Source organism: Mytilus edulis, chromosome 8 (genome assembly GCF_963676685.1).
Source record: "Mytilus edulis chromosome 8, xbMytEdul2.2, whole genome shotgun sequence".
NCBI classification, from domain to species: domain Eukaryota; kingdom Metazoa; phylum Mollusca; class Bivalvia; order Mytilida; family Mytilidae; genus Mytilus; species Mytilus edulis.
In genome coordinates this window covers 67,688,144-67,705,505 of record NC_092351.1, presented here as the reverse complement: position 1 = coordinate 67,705,505, position 17,362 = coordinate 67,688,144, and the positions used below count along the sequence as shown (strand labels likewise).

Genomic DNA, 17,362 nt, shown 5'->3' with positions numbered 1-17,362 from the left:
TTAATTTTCATATTGAGCATCCACATGAAAAAGATCTCAACAGAATGTGGTAAAGAAGAGGCATTTATTTGAAATCCTTAAGTTCGCCTTCACCACTGAACCAGAAGTTTACCGTACGCTACAACAGGAAGTACAATTGTTTCTTCTCAAGGTTTCATGTCCGTATTATTTAGCTTATCCATGGTCATCGCTTTAAAGCTTTTTTTTTTTTATAAATTCTGTGAACTGATATTATTCTTTTTTAAAAGAATGATATAGTAAGTCGCTTTGTTTGAGATGAGTTGTAGATGTGCTTATCATGCTCGGTTATTTAAATTGATAATCGTCTGTGACTTCATAATTATGTAATGGTTGATTTATTTGAAATAACAGCGAATAGATGCGTAGGCGCTGGTATTTTATTCGTAAAATTTACGCAATTTTGCTAATTTCAAATTTTAAGAGGAAGACATATGGACTTATATCATTATCCTTTCTTTTATTGTTTCAGTAAAAAAATTAATGGTCAGCCCGTTCGGGAAAAGTCAGCAAAAAGAAATCCAACAAATCTTGAAAACAGGTAATGAGATATTTAAATTATTCTGGTGCGAGAGGTTATAGATGAATTCAATTTCCCCCTAAGGTTTCATTACAAATGAGAATTTGATATCGCCATATAACATGGAGTTACTAAATTGCAAAACAATAATGAACGAGCATTTGTTGTACGCTTCTGAATGTAAAATCAAAAATAGAATAACATTTTCAGGTGAAACGTGTGAATCGCTTTAATCGCCGAAAACCAGACTTTCGTATCACTTATTCGTATAACACTCAGTACAATGGATAAGAGAAACATCTCGTCATATGATCAATAGAAAACAGGCCACTATCATAAGACAAAATATGTTATTTTGAATCTTCGCATGAATATCAGCACATATCATGAATCCCCGGGGTGTAAATCTAAAAAAAAACTATCATAGTAAACTGAAGTGTATTGACTTCAACATTAATTACCATTCGGAATTTTTTCTGCACAGGGAAAACTATTCATTCGTTGATCCGTATAGTTTGTAAACCATTAGCAACGTTGATCATTACGGCTAGACGAAATGGCTGGGTTTACATCACAAAATTTACTCTTGATGACACACAAACTTGTGCAACTGGAAAAGCTTTTAGGCCCGGCAACAATCATACTTCCACAACATATCTCTATATTTGTAGAACATTTAGTAAAGGTTTTCAACAAATAATGCTATTGACATACCTCCTTGTTTTGTCTTATATATTTTTGAATGTTTCGATCATTCCTTATTGAATAAAAGTTGTAATACAAATGAGGAGGTGAGGAACAGCTATAAAATGTTCTTTACAGAAACAAATTGCTATTTCACTGAAATTGAACAGTTATAATGATATTCATGTCGAGGGAGTATACTTTCAATAGATTGGATTTTTTTTTTTACAGAAATGAAGATCCTGAAAAAGATAATAACTCTTTTTTATTCACTGGTCCATCGTAAGTTTTAGATAATCAATTTTTCAAAGATATGACAGATATACATTTTTGTTTTTGCACATCAATTGGATAACTGTACAAAATTGTCAGAAATTCTGCAATTAAAAAAAAGAAGAACATAACGTGTTTAAAAATGGCGTTGTCAGTTTCACTTTCAACATCGAGCCGCTGAAGTTATTATATGACCTTGTTTCACTCTATTTCTGTTCATCATCTTCTTTAATTATTAAACTATTCACCCTGTGTCATTTGGTTTCTTGTGGAGAGTTGTCTCATTGGCAATCATATCGCATCTTCTTTTTTATATTTGTATATAGAAACAAAAAGATGAGGTATGAGTGCCAAATGGTATATCTTTCCATCTAGGACACAATCTAATAAAGTAAGCAATCACATGTTCAACGCTGAAAAGTAAGCTATAAATAAACTCATCATAGATACCAGGACTAAATATATAAATGATAAGAAAAATAATAGGTTTAGATCCAACGCCGCAATTTTTGCATAACATGTCAAAGTTCACGACCTTGTTGCATATACACATGGATAACATCATCAATGATTTTATTGAGTTTGGCAAATGTCCGAGTCCGTTAAAAATATTAAAAAAATCAAAATCTCCATCAGAAAGAAAACTAGAGGCTGTTAAGAGCCTGTGTCGCTCACCTTGGTCTATGTGCATACATGTATTAAACAAAGGACACAGATGGATTCATGACAAAATTGTGTTTTGATGATGGTGATGTGTTTTTAGATCTTACTTTACTGAACATTCTTGCTACTTACAATTTTCTCTATCTATAATAAACTTGGCCCTTTAGTTACACAGAGGAAAATATTTTGTAAAAATTTACAAAAATTTATAAAATTAATGAAAATTGTTAAAGATTGACTATAAAGGGCAATAACTCTATGAGGGGTCAACTGACCATTTAGGTCATGTTGACTTATTTGTGTAGATCTTACTTTGCCGAACATTATTGCTCTTGACAGTTTATCTCTATCTATACTAATATTCAAGATAATAACCAAAAACAGCAAAGTTTCTTTAAAAATTACCATTTGTGGGGCAGCAACCAAACAACCCATTGTCCAATTCCTCTGAAAATTTCAGAGCTGATAAATATTGACTAGATTAACAATTCAACCCCTTTTCAGATTTGCTTTAAATGCTTTGGTTTCAGAGTTATAAGCCAAAATCTACATTTTACCCCTATGTTCTATTTTTAGCCATGGCGGCCATCTTGGTTGGTTGGCCGGGTCACCGGACACATTTTTCAAACTAGATACTCCAATGATGATTATGGCTAAGTTTGGTAAAATTTGGCCTAGTAGTTTCAGAGAAGATTTTTGTAAAAGACTACAAAATTTACGAAAAATTGGTAAAAAATGACTATAAAGGGCAATAAATCCTAAAGGGGTCACTCAACTGACCATTTTGATCATGTTGACTTATTTGTAGATCTTACTTTGCTGAAAATTATTGCTGTTTACAGTTTATCTCTATCTATAATAATATTCAAGATAATAACCAAAAACGTCAAAATTTCCTTAAAATTACCAATTCATGGGCAGCAACCCAACAACGGGTTGTTCGATTCATCTGAAAATTCCAGGGCAGATAGATCTTGACCTGATGAACAATTTAATCCACTCAGATTTGCTCTAAATGCTTTGGTTTCAAAGTTATAAGCCAAAATCCACATTTACCCCTATGTTCTATTTTTAGCCATGGTGGCCATCTTGGTTGGTTGGCCGGGTCAACGGACACATTTTTAAACTAGATACTCCAATGATGATTGTGCCTAAGTTTGGTAAAATTTGGTCTAGTAGTTTCAGAGTAGAAGATGTTTGTTAAAGACTACAAAATTTACGAAAAATTGGTAAAAAATGACTATAAAGGTCAATAACTCCTTAAGGGGTCAATTAAGTATTTTGATCATATCGACTTATTTGTAGATCTTACTTTGCTGAACATTATTGCTGTTTTACAGTTTATCTCTATCTATAATGGTATTCAAGATAATAACCAAAAACGGCAAAATTTCCTTAAAATTACCAATTCAGGGACAGCAACCCAACAACCGGTAGTCCTATTCATCTGAAAATTTCAGGGCAGATAGATTTTGACCTGATAAACAATTCACCCCTGTTAGATTTGCTCTAAATGCTTTGGTTTTCGAGTTATAAACCAAAAAATGCACATTTACCCCTATGTTCTATTTTTAGCCATGGCGGCCATCTTGGATGGTTGGCCGGGTCACCGGACACATTTTTAAACTAGATACCCCAATGATGATTATGGCCAAGTTTGGTTTAATTTGGCCCAGTAGTTTCAGAGGAGAAGATTTTTGTAAAAGTTAACAGACGACGCCGGACGACGACGACGGCGACGACGACGACGGATGACGGACGCAAAGTGATGAGAAAAGCTCACTTGGCCCTTCGTACCAGGTGAGCTAAAAAAGGAACTTTGAAAAGACTAAAACAAAAATAAAAATACAACTGTTTGCTTCATTACCCCCAAAACAAAGGAAACAGTTTGAAATAGAAAACAATGTTCAAAATACTGAAATATGTCAAAAATCAATACTTATAGATTCTGTTAACCTTTTTAGATAAGATTAAAAAAAAAGTCTTTTGCAGTTTAGAAGAGTTGAGAAGAACCCATAGCGTAGTTTCCTCGATTTAAATTAATTTTTAATTATAAAAGAAGGTACAATATCATAATATATATACACCTCGCCAAAAGTTATGCAATTAATTAACACCTGCTAATTTTCCAGAATCGTTTTTTACTGAATTCATAATTAATCGATATATCGGTACAATGAACGAACTGAATTTATATTTTATAAGATGAAATATAGAATGTTAAATGAAAAATGACAGTTTGAACTGTTTTCATGACTGAATTTTTGACTATTTGATTTTGGGAAAATGGTTATAAAATGGCAAAATAAAATACAAGGTAAAGTTTCAACTTATCCTGAAGCCTTTGAAAAATTTGCTCTGCACTTTACACAAAATTCTTTTCAAAACTCGAGAGTGACCATTTATGAATACATTAAAGTACAATTTAGGTCAGTAGCGAGTGTATCCTCCACGATTCCGGAAAAGTTCATCTACACGTCGTCTCATGCTTCGAACTAGCGTCGTATTGTTCTAGCAGGAATTCTTTACACTAGTTATAGTTTGTCTTATGGGTGATTGTGTTCTTCACTGATGTTTTGTTGCTGTCTTGTGTACGAATACCTATAATCTCCGTGTCATCACCAATCATATTTATAATGGCTATATATCGGGTTATTCAAACACTCGTTTCTTTGCACAGAAAGAACTTATCGTTAATCTGAGGATGGAAAGAATACCTTATACTTACTCCCATTTATTTATTGTAGTCCTGTAATGTAATGTTGTCATTTTAATGTTATAATTAACATTGTCATTAAAGTGGGAGGTTTGGCATGCCACAAAACCAGGTTCAACCAATCAATTTGTTTCTTACAATGCCCTATACCAAGTCAGGAAAATGGCCATTGTTATATTATAGTTCGTTTCTGTGTGTGTTACATTTTAATGTAACTCGGATTTGTATTTTTCTCATCGATTTATGATTTTCGAACAACTTTAAGACAAATATATCTTCTTTATTTTTTGCCCTCTCGTCAGAATTTCGTATGGTCACATTTTTCTAAAAAGTTATTTTAATGACGTAGTATATTGGAGAGTTTCAACCCCCTTTTTCAAAATGAAAATCTGTATATGTTTGCTTTCATTTAATTTTTTTACTGAAGTTATTTTCATATGTCAAAATATTCAAAATATTTTTAATATAGCATTTTTTAATGATAAATGTTTATGTATAATAGCAAACACTACTAAATCCAAAACAATTATAGAATAACTAATCGAAGAATTCAAATAGAGAAAAATATTCAACGAGTGACCGAACAACACATTAATTCACGAATGCGCGTAGCGCATGAGTTAATTATCAGTGTTGTTCGGTCACGAGTTGAATATTTTTCGATATTTGGCACTGAGATGACTTTTCAACGCTAGGACAAGACACGTATTTTTAAGGGCAAAATTGATAGGCATGGGAGATAAGTACAAAATACAATAAGAAAAGCAACGCGAACCTATATTTTTTGGACCAAAAAATACTGTCCTAATAACTTTTCTTTCATTCTAGCAAGGTTTCGTTAAAAAAATCAACTTTCTAAAGTCTGTATCTCGAAAAAGGCTACCATTGTCGCCTATGGGGAAATTAATTGTTTATTTCAATCTATAGGTGTGTGTTCGGTGGGGAGATTAAATAAAAAAAAAATCGAGCCGTAAAACTGTTAAAACAACACTAGTTGTCTTTACAGAAATTTTATTAAGAATGAAAGTACGAAAGATGTAATTTTTTTTAGACCAAGCTAAATTTGACAGCTATACTACCGATCTGACCGGTAAAACGTCTATCCCGATAGACGACTGATTCTATGATTGAATAATCTTTTTTTATTTTGTGTCATATTGTTAAACAAACGAAGACCTAATGAAAATATGAAGTCTGTTGTGAACTATTTGATATTTTGGAAATACACGCGAATTCATCGATAACAAACTACATAGAAAACTTAAAACTGAGCAACATATACCGCACCGATACCGATGGTGGTCTCAGGTGCTCCACAAAGGCAAACAGACCCGGCTCCACTAGTGACACTTATTAGACAAAAACCAACAGCTTATGGTATCTTTAAATAAATATAAAAATACCCAGTTGTGAAAAAAGTTACAAACTTGAATTTCAAGAATCAGACTACAGAAAACCGACACGATCCATTTGTTTTTATATGGACACTCGGAAACGACATTTTTATTATTGACGTTTAAGTTTTGGAAAGCGCAGACAATTAGAGCTATTGTTCTTTCTTAATCAAGTTAAATAAACGACGTTTTGTTGTATTTGCAGGTCCTTCAAATCCTTGATTTAAATTAAATTAAAAAGTGTATTTAGTACCATATTTAAATTTTCTACTACTTTAAACATAGTTCTCCCGAAAAAATACCCGTTTACGCCGAATTACGAAAAACTGCCACAAAGATACATTTTCCTGCCGACAAAAGAGGGGTGATTAATAGAACGGTGACCTATAGTTGCTTACTTCAACGTCATTTTGAAATGGACATGGGTTACCGGTAATTGTCTTACTTATTGGCAATCATACCACATTCAGAAAAACTCATTATATATAAAGTAATTTAACTTATTTATTACTGGGTATCAATTGAATGATTTTTAACACTTAAAAACATCATCTATACAAACTTTATAGTATTCTCTTTAAAATTTAAAACACTAACATTATGGTATGTTGAAATGCTTAAACATGACATATTTATTCTGATGACAATGATTTACATTTACAATTTATTGTTTCCAGACCTGAGAAATTAGAAGAACATTGGTTATCCAGAATTACTGAATTGGTGCAAAAGTAAGATTGAAGATGAAACATAGATTGCTATATGTTTGTTGATTAAGAATAACTCACAGACGTGATTTTGTCTTTGCTAAGCTGACATCGATAATGCGTTAACTGACACTAGTATGTAATGGTATAGGAGGATGTTCAAAATAAAAAAACCGACTTATTTAGCCTTTCAAATTACAATTTACTCGTTTATAAATTATTTAGATACATTAGCCATCATAAACAGATCGAATTGACATATTTTACATGAAATTGATATTTGATGCACAATTTTTTTGGCAAAAATTAGATATTAACCAAGAATTAAAACAAAAAAGAACATCTGCATATCGTAGAAAAAAGCGCACTAAGGATATCCGACTTTTAAAAAGTTTTTAAGCCAGACGAGCATTCTTCCCCATGAGACTCATCGCTGGCGCTTGAAACCTATTCGTTGAATTTGTTGAGACTGTTTATCATCAGCGGTTTCGTTGTTTCGGAACCGCTGCTGATGAACAGGCTCCAATTACGTATACAATTTTCCAAGACCATCACAAAAATACTGAACTTCGAGGAAAATGATACAACTTGTCATACGTTAACAGTTTTTATTCTAATTTGGAATGGTAGTTTTATCAAGGCGTTTCTCTTTCCGTTGGGGTTGACATAAAACTTTTTGTTCCAGTTCAGTTAAGACCTAAAAACTGCCAACGTGTAACAACTTTACTCGGTTTTACGGCTTTGGCCGAAAGAGCTTATTTATTTCGCGTGGATTAAACTGGTAACATTTATATCAGACTACTTTTATTGTTACTTTAATGGAGAGTTGTCTCATTGGCACTCATAACACATCTTCTTAAATCTATATATGGTTATTGCAATATACGTTGCCCCGGATAATCTGAACACATGTCTTGATTTACAGTCGTACATTCACATTTTCAATATCGCCAAAAAAATGGCAACAAACAGTTAAACTGTCAAATAATCATGATTATTTTGCTTTCTTTTAATCCACAGGAAAAAAAGTATATCAGCAGATAGAAAATTTTCAGAGTAAGCTTTTAATCTGTTATTCTGCTTTGAATATTAAATAATGAATTGCTATTCAAACTCAGTATTATGTTGGGGTTCGAGTTGCTTAGTAATAAATATTCCTTGTAGTGTTTGTGGACTGTGGCTTTTTTCTGGATGCTGCATGCGAAATTTCGAGTAATCGTTTTAGATTGTCCCAATTTACATTTTGTTCCACTTTATAGCAATTCAACGCAATGTTGCTGAATGTCGTATTTCTGTTATAATAATAAAAATAGTTAAAAAGAAAATAAATAAAGCTTTTCTTTTTTTCTCAGTTAAAAAAAAAATAGGTTGACTTATGAGACACATTTCCTGGAAAACTTCTATGAACGATAAAGTAGGAAATATATTTTCATCAGCAGCCTAATTTTATTTTCATTATTATTTGATTCTTTTTTCTTGCTTATTCATACTACTAATACAATTGTCGGTTAGTGAGATTAAATTCAACTCCGTAAATCGTGAGAATTAAGTTTCAATTGTTTCAATTTTATCTGATTAATAAACTGCTGATAAACAGGAGATAATTATCCTATTGTACTTTTCACCCACCTTGTATATATGTTGTTTTTTAAGGTCTTTACAACAGATATATGATGCCCTGTTAAAGGAATTATGTACTCGATGTGGGTAAGTGTACCCTTTCTTAACGCACTTTAATCATCATAATATAAACCAGACTCATAATTTGCGAGTTTTGTTTCCACACTAGACTCTTCAGTTTGGTTCGAATATTCACGGTAAAAAAATGAAATAACAAAAATACCGAACTCCGAGAAAAATTCAAAACGGAAAGTCCCTTATCAAATGTCAAAATCTAAAGCTCAAACACACCAAACGGTTACATTTCTGACTTGGTACAGGTATTTTCTGTAGAAAATGATGGATTAAACCTGGCTTTAAAGATACCGATTCCTTTCACTTGTGTGATAGAAGCAACTAAAAAACATTGTTATTGACAACGATGTGTGAAGACATAATATATCAAAATTAGTACTTTGTTTTGTCATTTTCTTTTTTTGCCATGTCGTTGTCAGGTTATTCCCGACTTATGCGATGCAATGACCACCGTTTGGTTTCTTTTGTCTTACTTTTTTTTATTATCTGTCTTCTCATATTTCATTTCAAAATCTATCTGAAACATTTCTTTCATTCAGAAAAAAGTTTCTTCTTACCAATAACCAAATGCTCAACTTGAAGCTTAAAAATAGTATGGTGACCCATACTTTTTATTATATTTTTGAAAAAAAAGCATGTCAAATTCACTTTACAGCAAAGTATATGAAAACACATATCTTAGGACATATTTAGTGCTGATACACCTTAAAAAAACAACATGGGAATGATGGATGTGTGAAGGATCATATATCTTTATAGTAATGTTAACTTTTAATGTAGATTTCCATTAATTAGTTATCAAAAGTACCAGGATTATAATTTAGTACGCCAGACACGCGTTTCGTCTACATAAGACTCATCAGTGACGCTCATATCAAAATATTTATACATCCAAACAAGTACAAAGTTGAAGAGCATTGATGATCTAAAATTCCAAAAAGTTGTGCCAAATACGGCTAAGGTAATCTATGCCTGGGATAAGAAAATCCTTAGTTTTTCGAAAAATTCAAAGTTTTGTGAGATAACACATAATTAAAAATCGAGTAATTTGTTCACACATAGCGTCAAATTAAAGTCATCTCTGACGTCACGAAAAAGGTAATTCTTAGTGTTTTCGTGAAAAGACACAAATGTTAGTTTTTAGTGTAGTTTTTGGACACCAACCAAACGATTCACTGCAATTTTTGTGTATATGAACAAAAAATATGATGTTGATTTTTTTGTGGTACTTGCTTGTACTCAATATTTCTTATTTGTAAGTATGTGTAGAACTATGCTTAATTTGTCCTTTTTGGGTAGAAAAATGGATTTGATATCTTTCGATAATTGAAAATCTGTTAACATTCATAAATGTTGTATGTGCAAAGATGTTACTTTTTAAACTTTGCACATAGTTAACGATTACTTTTGAGCAAAATGCAGCTGAAGTTGTAATAATTCTTTTTTGTATGCACTAGCTCACCTACTTCTATTTTTTCATTTTATCTACAATTTGATATTACAGCAATACTTATTTTTACAAAATACAAACTTTTCATGCATGTACGATGATAATGATAAAAATAAATAGAAAAGTTTGTACGAAAAAAAAATGTATAATACCATAATTGTTCTCTTTGAACGAGTGGGTTCTTTTATTGATGATTACGATTTGACTATTAAAAATATTCTTCATACAAAATAATAATGAATTCTTCAGGTAATACGGGTGTATACACGAACATTGATATAATGCTTTCATATCTTAGTGATATCCCATCGAACTTGAGATAAAGGATACAACATATTCATTAACTTACTTATCTTGAGACGATTTTAGCTTCAAAATTGTGAACTTCCATTTCTATGTTTCAACATTCCATCAGCGCCTACATATGGAGTATACTAGTATATCTTTAAGATGATACGACATGCCAGGGCTTGTATTTATTATCATGATATCCTTGATAGAGGGTTGCTGCTCACAAGGTAGTTTTTAAACCAAGAGTTCCAAGTGGTGAAGTTGAAATCATGCCTTTGTTAGTTGTAAGGATGCCCTCACGAGTTGGTTTGCTGTTATGAAATATCCGTTTCACAGATGATAGCGGAGATGTTTCAATTGTCGGTACTACGATTCCGTCCCCTTGCCCGCATGTGATCTACTGAATTAGACTTATTATCGGGTTTGTACTAACACGAGCAACACGACGGATACCACATAATAAGCAGGATCTGTCTACCATGGCGTTGTCATTTTGTTTTCTACTGTTTTATTTTTGAATTTTCTCTTCTGGTATCTTTCGCCTGTCTTTTTCACACTAACCAAACCGTAGTATATTATATTATGCATGATATGTTCAAATATATATTTACTAAAAGTGATAGGTCACCGAGCTTGTTTTCAAGATACAGGAATGAAAACATGACACGCTTCGTATGGATTATACAGGGAATGCATCCTTTTACAAATAAAGGTCAAACTTATTGATAGACAAGCTTTAAAAATATCAATAGGCTAAAGGGATCATTGCCGGATTGTTCCCTGCTAAGACATATTTTTTACCGTAACCAACTTCCGAGTAGCCTCCAAAAGGCTGAAGACTCTCACACCACTTTAAATGATGTAAATACACACTTTACAGGGAGAAGTTTGATCCAATCTTTGGAAAAGACACTGAAATACAGTTTGACACTAGAGAAAGGTTAGTCGTATAATACATATTTTGGAATACAATTGAGGTTGCTTCTAAAAAGAACAACAAGATGAAATAATGAAAAGTAGTCGACACATTTTTTTGAAAACACATTAGAGTGTCGTTTTATAATGTCAAAGCATGTGTAAAAGATGCAAGAAATATTTTTGAAACATTTTTTATAAACTTCACACCAAACATTTGAGGCAAAATTTCTTACCAATGAACTATATATGCATATCCCGTCGACAGTCATTCTGTCTATTATGCTCATGTCTTCTCCATGAGCTGCATGCTCCATCGACAGTCATTCTATCTACTAGTATGATACAGATTTTTATAACATATATTGCAAATTCCTCCGAAAGTATTTCTATCTTAGATTCTTTGATGTAGATATTAAAATAAAGCTCATATTCCTTTCTACAGTCTTTCTATCTTGGTGCAAAGGTCAATCATTAATTTGGAAACACTATAATTTATTTTTAACTTGTTTAAATCACAGCCACATAAGTCCATCAAAAAAATAATATGAAGATAATGTACTCTTCCCGTGTTTGTCGTGCTTGTGGATTCTTGATAAAAATAAAAAATAAATAGACCAATTTGCTATAATAGCCTCGATCAATGTTTCGAACTCTTTCCAATAGTATCAAAAAGTAATATCACAAACATACTGAATTCAGAGGAAAATTCAAAACTGATATCCCTAAACAAATCGCTAAATCAGAAGCCCAAACACATTAAACGAATGGATAATAACTGTCATATTCCTCACTTGGAACAGGCATTTTCTAATGTAGAAAGTTGGGAATTAAACTAATTTTTTAAGCAAGCTAAACTTCTCACTTGTATGACAGTCGCATACAATTTCATTTTATTGTCAAGAATGCGACTATTCATCGTTAGGCATCACAAGTTCTAGGATTTTTTTTTAATTCTTATAACCTAGGTAGAATTGGTGACTTTATGATGTGCAATATTATTGTTAAGTTTGATCGATTGATATTCGAACATATATTTGGTACTTATTTTGAGTCCCTGCCTGCTGAATTGTCATTATTGTATACATATGAAGCAAAGTTTATACAACATCATATAAGATACAGACAAAAACCCATTTCACTTACAGATATAATGACGATGTTGTATCACTCTACAATCATTTTTCAGTGTAAGGATATTGAAGAGAGAAGGAGGTGTGCTTTATATTCCTAGTATTCCAAATATTGATGTTAACGAACAACTGAATGATTTCTAATGCCACTAACTTCAATTCATTTTTTTAAGAATATTTTAGGGGATATATGTTTACATATAAATTACCTGTTTTGCAGCGAAAATAAGAATGAAGTCAACAATTCGGATCTTGAAAAAAAGATATCTGAAATGAAATTGACAATTGAAAATTTAACGAAAAGAAACGAGGAAGTAGAACAACAATTAACCAAAGTCAAAGACGAACAAAAGTAAATATACGTATCATTAGGTTATCTGAATGAGCAAAAGATTAAAATAAAACATCAATCATTATATATGACATAAAGTATTCAGCAGCACACAATCAACAGTTTGAAATATTATAATAATAAACACATTAAAAAACGTATTTTAACTAACCGGTCGTTAAAATTTTCAACTACCATTCTTTCCTCAGTAAAAGAGCACTTTTAGAATTGTGTATTGAGATATATTCATTTAGCAGTGTCAATCACATTTTAATTCTAAAGATCTACTGCAAAAATCTTCGATCACAATCTTTACAATTTTGCATTACTATCAAAACCATTATTTATCTACGCTCTAAACTTCTATTCCTTATGCTCAATTAAAAGATCGAAGACATCTTCTCATTAAACTTTTTGGTTTGTTACCTTATTTGTCTTTTTTTTTTATCGATTAATAAGATTCAAAAATTGGGTTAATACTCGGTTTTATTATCATCTACACGAAAAAAACATTGAAAGTTAATTAAAGATACAAAACATAAATAAAAGAAAGAGTTTATTGACCTTTTTTCCAATATAAACAAATGACATATTTTATGAAAAGGAAATCTTACTCTTTAAAACAAATGAAATTAGGCTATGTTAGCATGAATATTATACGCATATGCTTTGTTTGATATGTTTGAAGGGTTCAAATAAATAGGGTTAAATTTAGTTTTGCATCCGACGCATTACACGTGGCATTACTTCGGATATTTCGAAAGTGTTTAGAAACTTTGAAGTACTGTTTTTTTTTCACACACCAATAAATATATATAAACCATTAGCGATATCAGTCAGTGTTTGATGGTCTGTAATAATAAAATTAATATTTTATGATTAGGAAGCTTGATGACAGCAATAAAAAATATCAGTCTGAAGTACTGAGTAAGACAACAGAACTCAATGAAATAAAAGAAAAGATGAAGAAATTAGAGCACGAATTAAAAAAGGAAAAAGAAAATCAAGTGAGAAAAGCCAAAGACCAAGTAGAAACGAAGGTTGATAATAACTTACAAAACAAGTATGTGATATTACCTTAAAAGCTTTTTGAATGCAAGCATTATTATAAAAAAATAGTTTGGAAGACATTTTGAACTACTAGTAAGTAGAAAGCTTTCGTGAAAATTTATAGTTGAAGAATACCGAATCTATTTAAAAAGATGAAGTATTAGTGCCAATGAGACAACTCTCCATAAGTCACAATTTGTAAAAATAAACCAGTATAGCTTATAGTACGGTCTCTAACACGGAGTCTTGGCTCACACCGAATAGCAAGCTATAAAGGGCAAAAATAAAAAAAATGACTACTGTAAAACCATTCAAACTTAAAAAACCACTGGTCTAATCTTTATAAAAAATGAGAAATGAGAAACACTTATGAAACACATAAATAAACGACATGTACTGAACATCAGATTTCAGACTTAGGACAGGTGCATACAAATGTAGCGGTTTTAAACGTTTTGATAAGTACACACCTTTACCTTTATGTGAAACAATAGTGTAACATCACAACATAGAAAGACACACTATAAAATATCAATTGAAATGGCTTAACTCAATCAAAAGACATATTACCGTGAACGTACACTGAACGAATAAATGTGATCTATGAATAAATGTGATGTAAATACAAAATCAATAAAATAAGGGGTGAAAAAATAAAGGTAACAGTAGAAATACTGCTGAGACATATAAAACAATTAAATAAACCCATCAATAACCTTGAACAAAAAGTATGAAAAAACAAAAAGATACACAAGTAAATAAAAATCATTTCTTTGTACCGTTAAAAAGGCGTTTTTAATATTTCTAATACACGAAAATTGTGTTAAAACAAGAGAAATGTAATGAGCCCCGCGGAGACGTAAATAAACCATGTTCTATCTATGCATCTCGTTGTTTACGATTTAAAAAAGGATATGTCTTTTATTGTTTGATAATAGAATAGTTTTCGGCATGTGATTTTGGAACTATTAAAACCTTTGCCTACTGTGAAAGAACTATGTGTTTCAGTATTTGCAAGACAATTTGGTGAAACCTTTGTTTGAAAACAATAAAAAATACTGCACAACGTCATGTTTTCTCTGACTGTTAATGACGTCTTTACACCAAATTTATTGTATTTGGGATATGCACTGATTGATATCACTTTTTGTTTCGTTGATACATTCGTGTGACGTACAGTTCGTAATTATATTACACTGTTGTTGTGTACTGTCTTAAATTAAACGTAGGTGTTCGTTTTTATTATGTGGTTAACAGTCGAAATGTACTACAATGTATTTATTATGTATTTATGTATTTTTCTGTTCTGAGTGTTCTTGCCTTTATTTGTGATGTATACTGTCGTGTAATGTTGTCATTTTAGCAGTATTTTTAACATTGCAATTAAGCGCGATTTTTGGATAGCAATAACACCATGTTCAACCCACCATCTTTCTAAAAAATCTCTTGTACCAAGCCAGGAATATGGCAGTTGTTATCAAATAGTTCGTGTCTATATATGTTGTGTTGGCGGTTTTTGTTGTTGTTGTACTTTAGTGTTTCTGTTGTTCCGTTGTTTTCCTCTTATAGTTGAGGTGTTTCACTTGCTTTTAGTTTGTAATCCGGATTTGTTTTCTCTTAATCGATTATGACTTTTAAACAGCGGTATACTACTGTATCCTTTATTTAGTCTTATATACATACTTTTTTCATTGTTTTTCATTGGCTTTAAACTAGCGAGTACTCCTCTGATCTGAACTGAGTGTCTTTTGTGTTTTCTTTTAGTTTTTTGTATGCTATATTTAATTTTGAGTTTTGTATAGATAGTCTTTGGACTTGAAAGGAAGCTATCTCGTCGATTGGTTATTTTTTTTTAACTCGGCAGTACAACTTTAATTATTCTAATCATTTTCTGTGCTTTATTTTGTAATTCATTTGATTGTATAGCTCAAATTTTGGGCACCATGATTGGTTAATAAAATTATCTAATAAGCTGGTTCTCGGCTGACTACTACATTTTGTTTATGAGTGAAGCGTAATAGAAGCGGATTCCAGTTTACAGTTCATAGTGATCGTCAATTTTGGTGTGTGTTGGTGAAAGAAGGTTTTCTTATCTTTCCCACGAATCTGTCTTAGAATCTCACTTTGTTATACTGGAGTTTGGAATTTCGGTTGATGGTCGAACTTAGGATCGTAGAATATGCTTATGGTGCAGCTGTTTATAATATGGCTACGAACGTTTTTTTTTAATTTCCTGGAAACCAATATAGGTTGGTAGGAAATATAGAAATGAATGTAAAATATAAAATAGTTCATTTCGTCAATTTATATTATATTTTACATCGTTTTTAAAAATTTTGTTTCGGTTATCAATAGCTTTTTTTTCTGAACTAAACAATTGAATCATTAGAAATAGATTATAAAACATGTTAACAAAATAAAAATAAAGATATATTCATTGTATATGTAAAATGCTTACTCTATACGTGTATAAACATGGTGAAAGAGGTATTTTAAACATATACAAAAAAATCAAACACAACATAAATGAATACACTTTCGTTCGATCACCCAAATGATAAAAGGTTTTTCTGTAGATATTTATCATCATGATAATAACTTTTTTTTGATAAGGATAATGAAATTAGAAGAACAGATAACAAATATGACAAATAATACCGAGAAGGAAAAATCCGATCTGAATGTCAGGCAAGTATTATCAACATAGTAAAATGTTTACTTCACGATACCTAGGAAAAAAATGATATGCTTCATCAACATATTTCAGTTACTTAGATAAAAAATATGAGTTTTTTCGTGTCTTGTGGTAATGAAAAGAAATTTATAAGTCGGCAGGTTCTAAGTTATAATTTTTGAATTGTAGGATTTATAAAAATGTCGTTACAAAGAGAGTTACAAATTATTATCATTAAATTCAAAACTTGATGAGAGTAATATCGAATTTGTCAACCTAACTTTTGTGAACCTTAATAAGAATAGAACGATCTTCTGTGATAAACAAAAGAAGACGATAGTATTGATCAAAACCAACCGCATGCAAGTTTGATGTAATCGTTGTAATTTCTTTACTAAAAACTACTCAATGTACAAGCAAAATAAATTATAAAAAGACCCCAAAAAAAATATTTTACACTGAAAGTTTTCATTTCATTTCGTTCCATTAAATTTTTATTTAATTCAAATAGAATTAATTGGATATTTCACTCTAGCTTATTTTCTTATAAAGCTTTATTGTAGTTTTTGTTTTAAAGATTGCAAGAGGAAATTACAAAAATAAAACAACAACTGGATGAAAAAAATAAATCATATGAAAAAGAAACCAGTGAACGAAAATCAATTGAAAAAGAAAATTTGGAACTGGCAAAGAAAAAGACAAATTTAGAACAAGAAGTCCATGAATTGAAATCAAAGTGAGTGCCTTTTGGTGTGATAAAATGTTTTGTTTGAATAGGTAAAACACCTGACTCATGTAATAAGCTGCAACAAAAAGCTGTAATATGACCAGGGCGCTCAAGCGTATTC

General features: G+C 31.2%; 1 protein-coding gene across 2 annotated transcripts in view; it reads left to right on the top strand.

Moving 5' to 3' along the window:
- The window catches only part of LOC139486119 (myosin heavy chain, clone 203-like), a 42,123-nt gene that overhangs the window by 3,772 nt on the left and 20,989 nt on the right, over positions 1–17,362 (top strand). For both annotated transcript variants that reach the window (XM_071270831.1, XM_071270830.1), the window contains exons 3-12: positions 491–559; positions 1,454–1,504; positions 6,946–6,999; positions 7,996–8,031; positions 8,629–8,682; positions 11,292–11,351; positions 12,680–12,811; positions 13,674–13,853; positions 16,454–16,528; positions 17,092–17,250. In XM_071270831.1, coding sequence (XP_071126932.1) covers positions 491–559; positions 1,454–1,504; positions 6,946–6,999; positions 7,996–8,031; positions 8,629–8,682; positions 11,292–11,351; positions 12,680–12,811; positions 13,674–13,853; positions 16,454–16,528; positions 17,092–17,250 — 870 coding nt within the window. The remainder of the gene's footprint in view (positions 1–490; positions 560–1,453; positions 1,505–6,945; positions 7,000–7,995; positions 8,032–8,628; positions 8,683–11,291; positions 11,352–12,679; positions 12,812–13,673; positions 13,854–16,453; positions 16,529–17,091; positions 17,251–17,362) is intronic.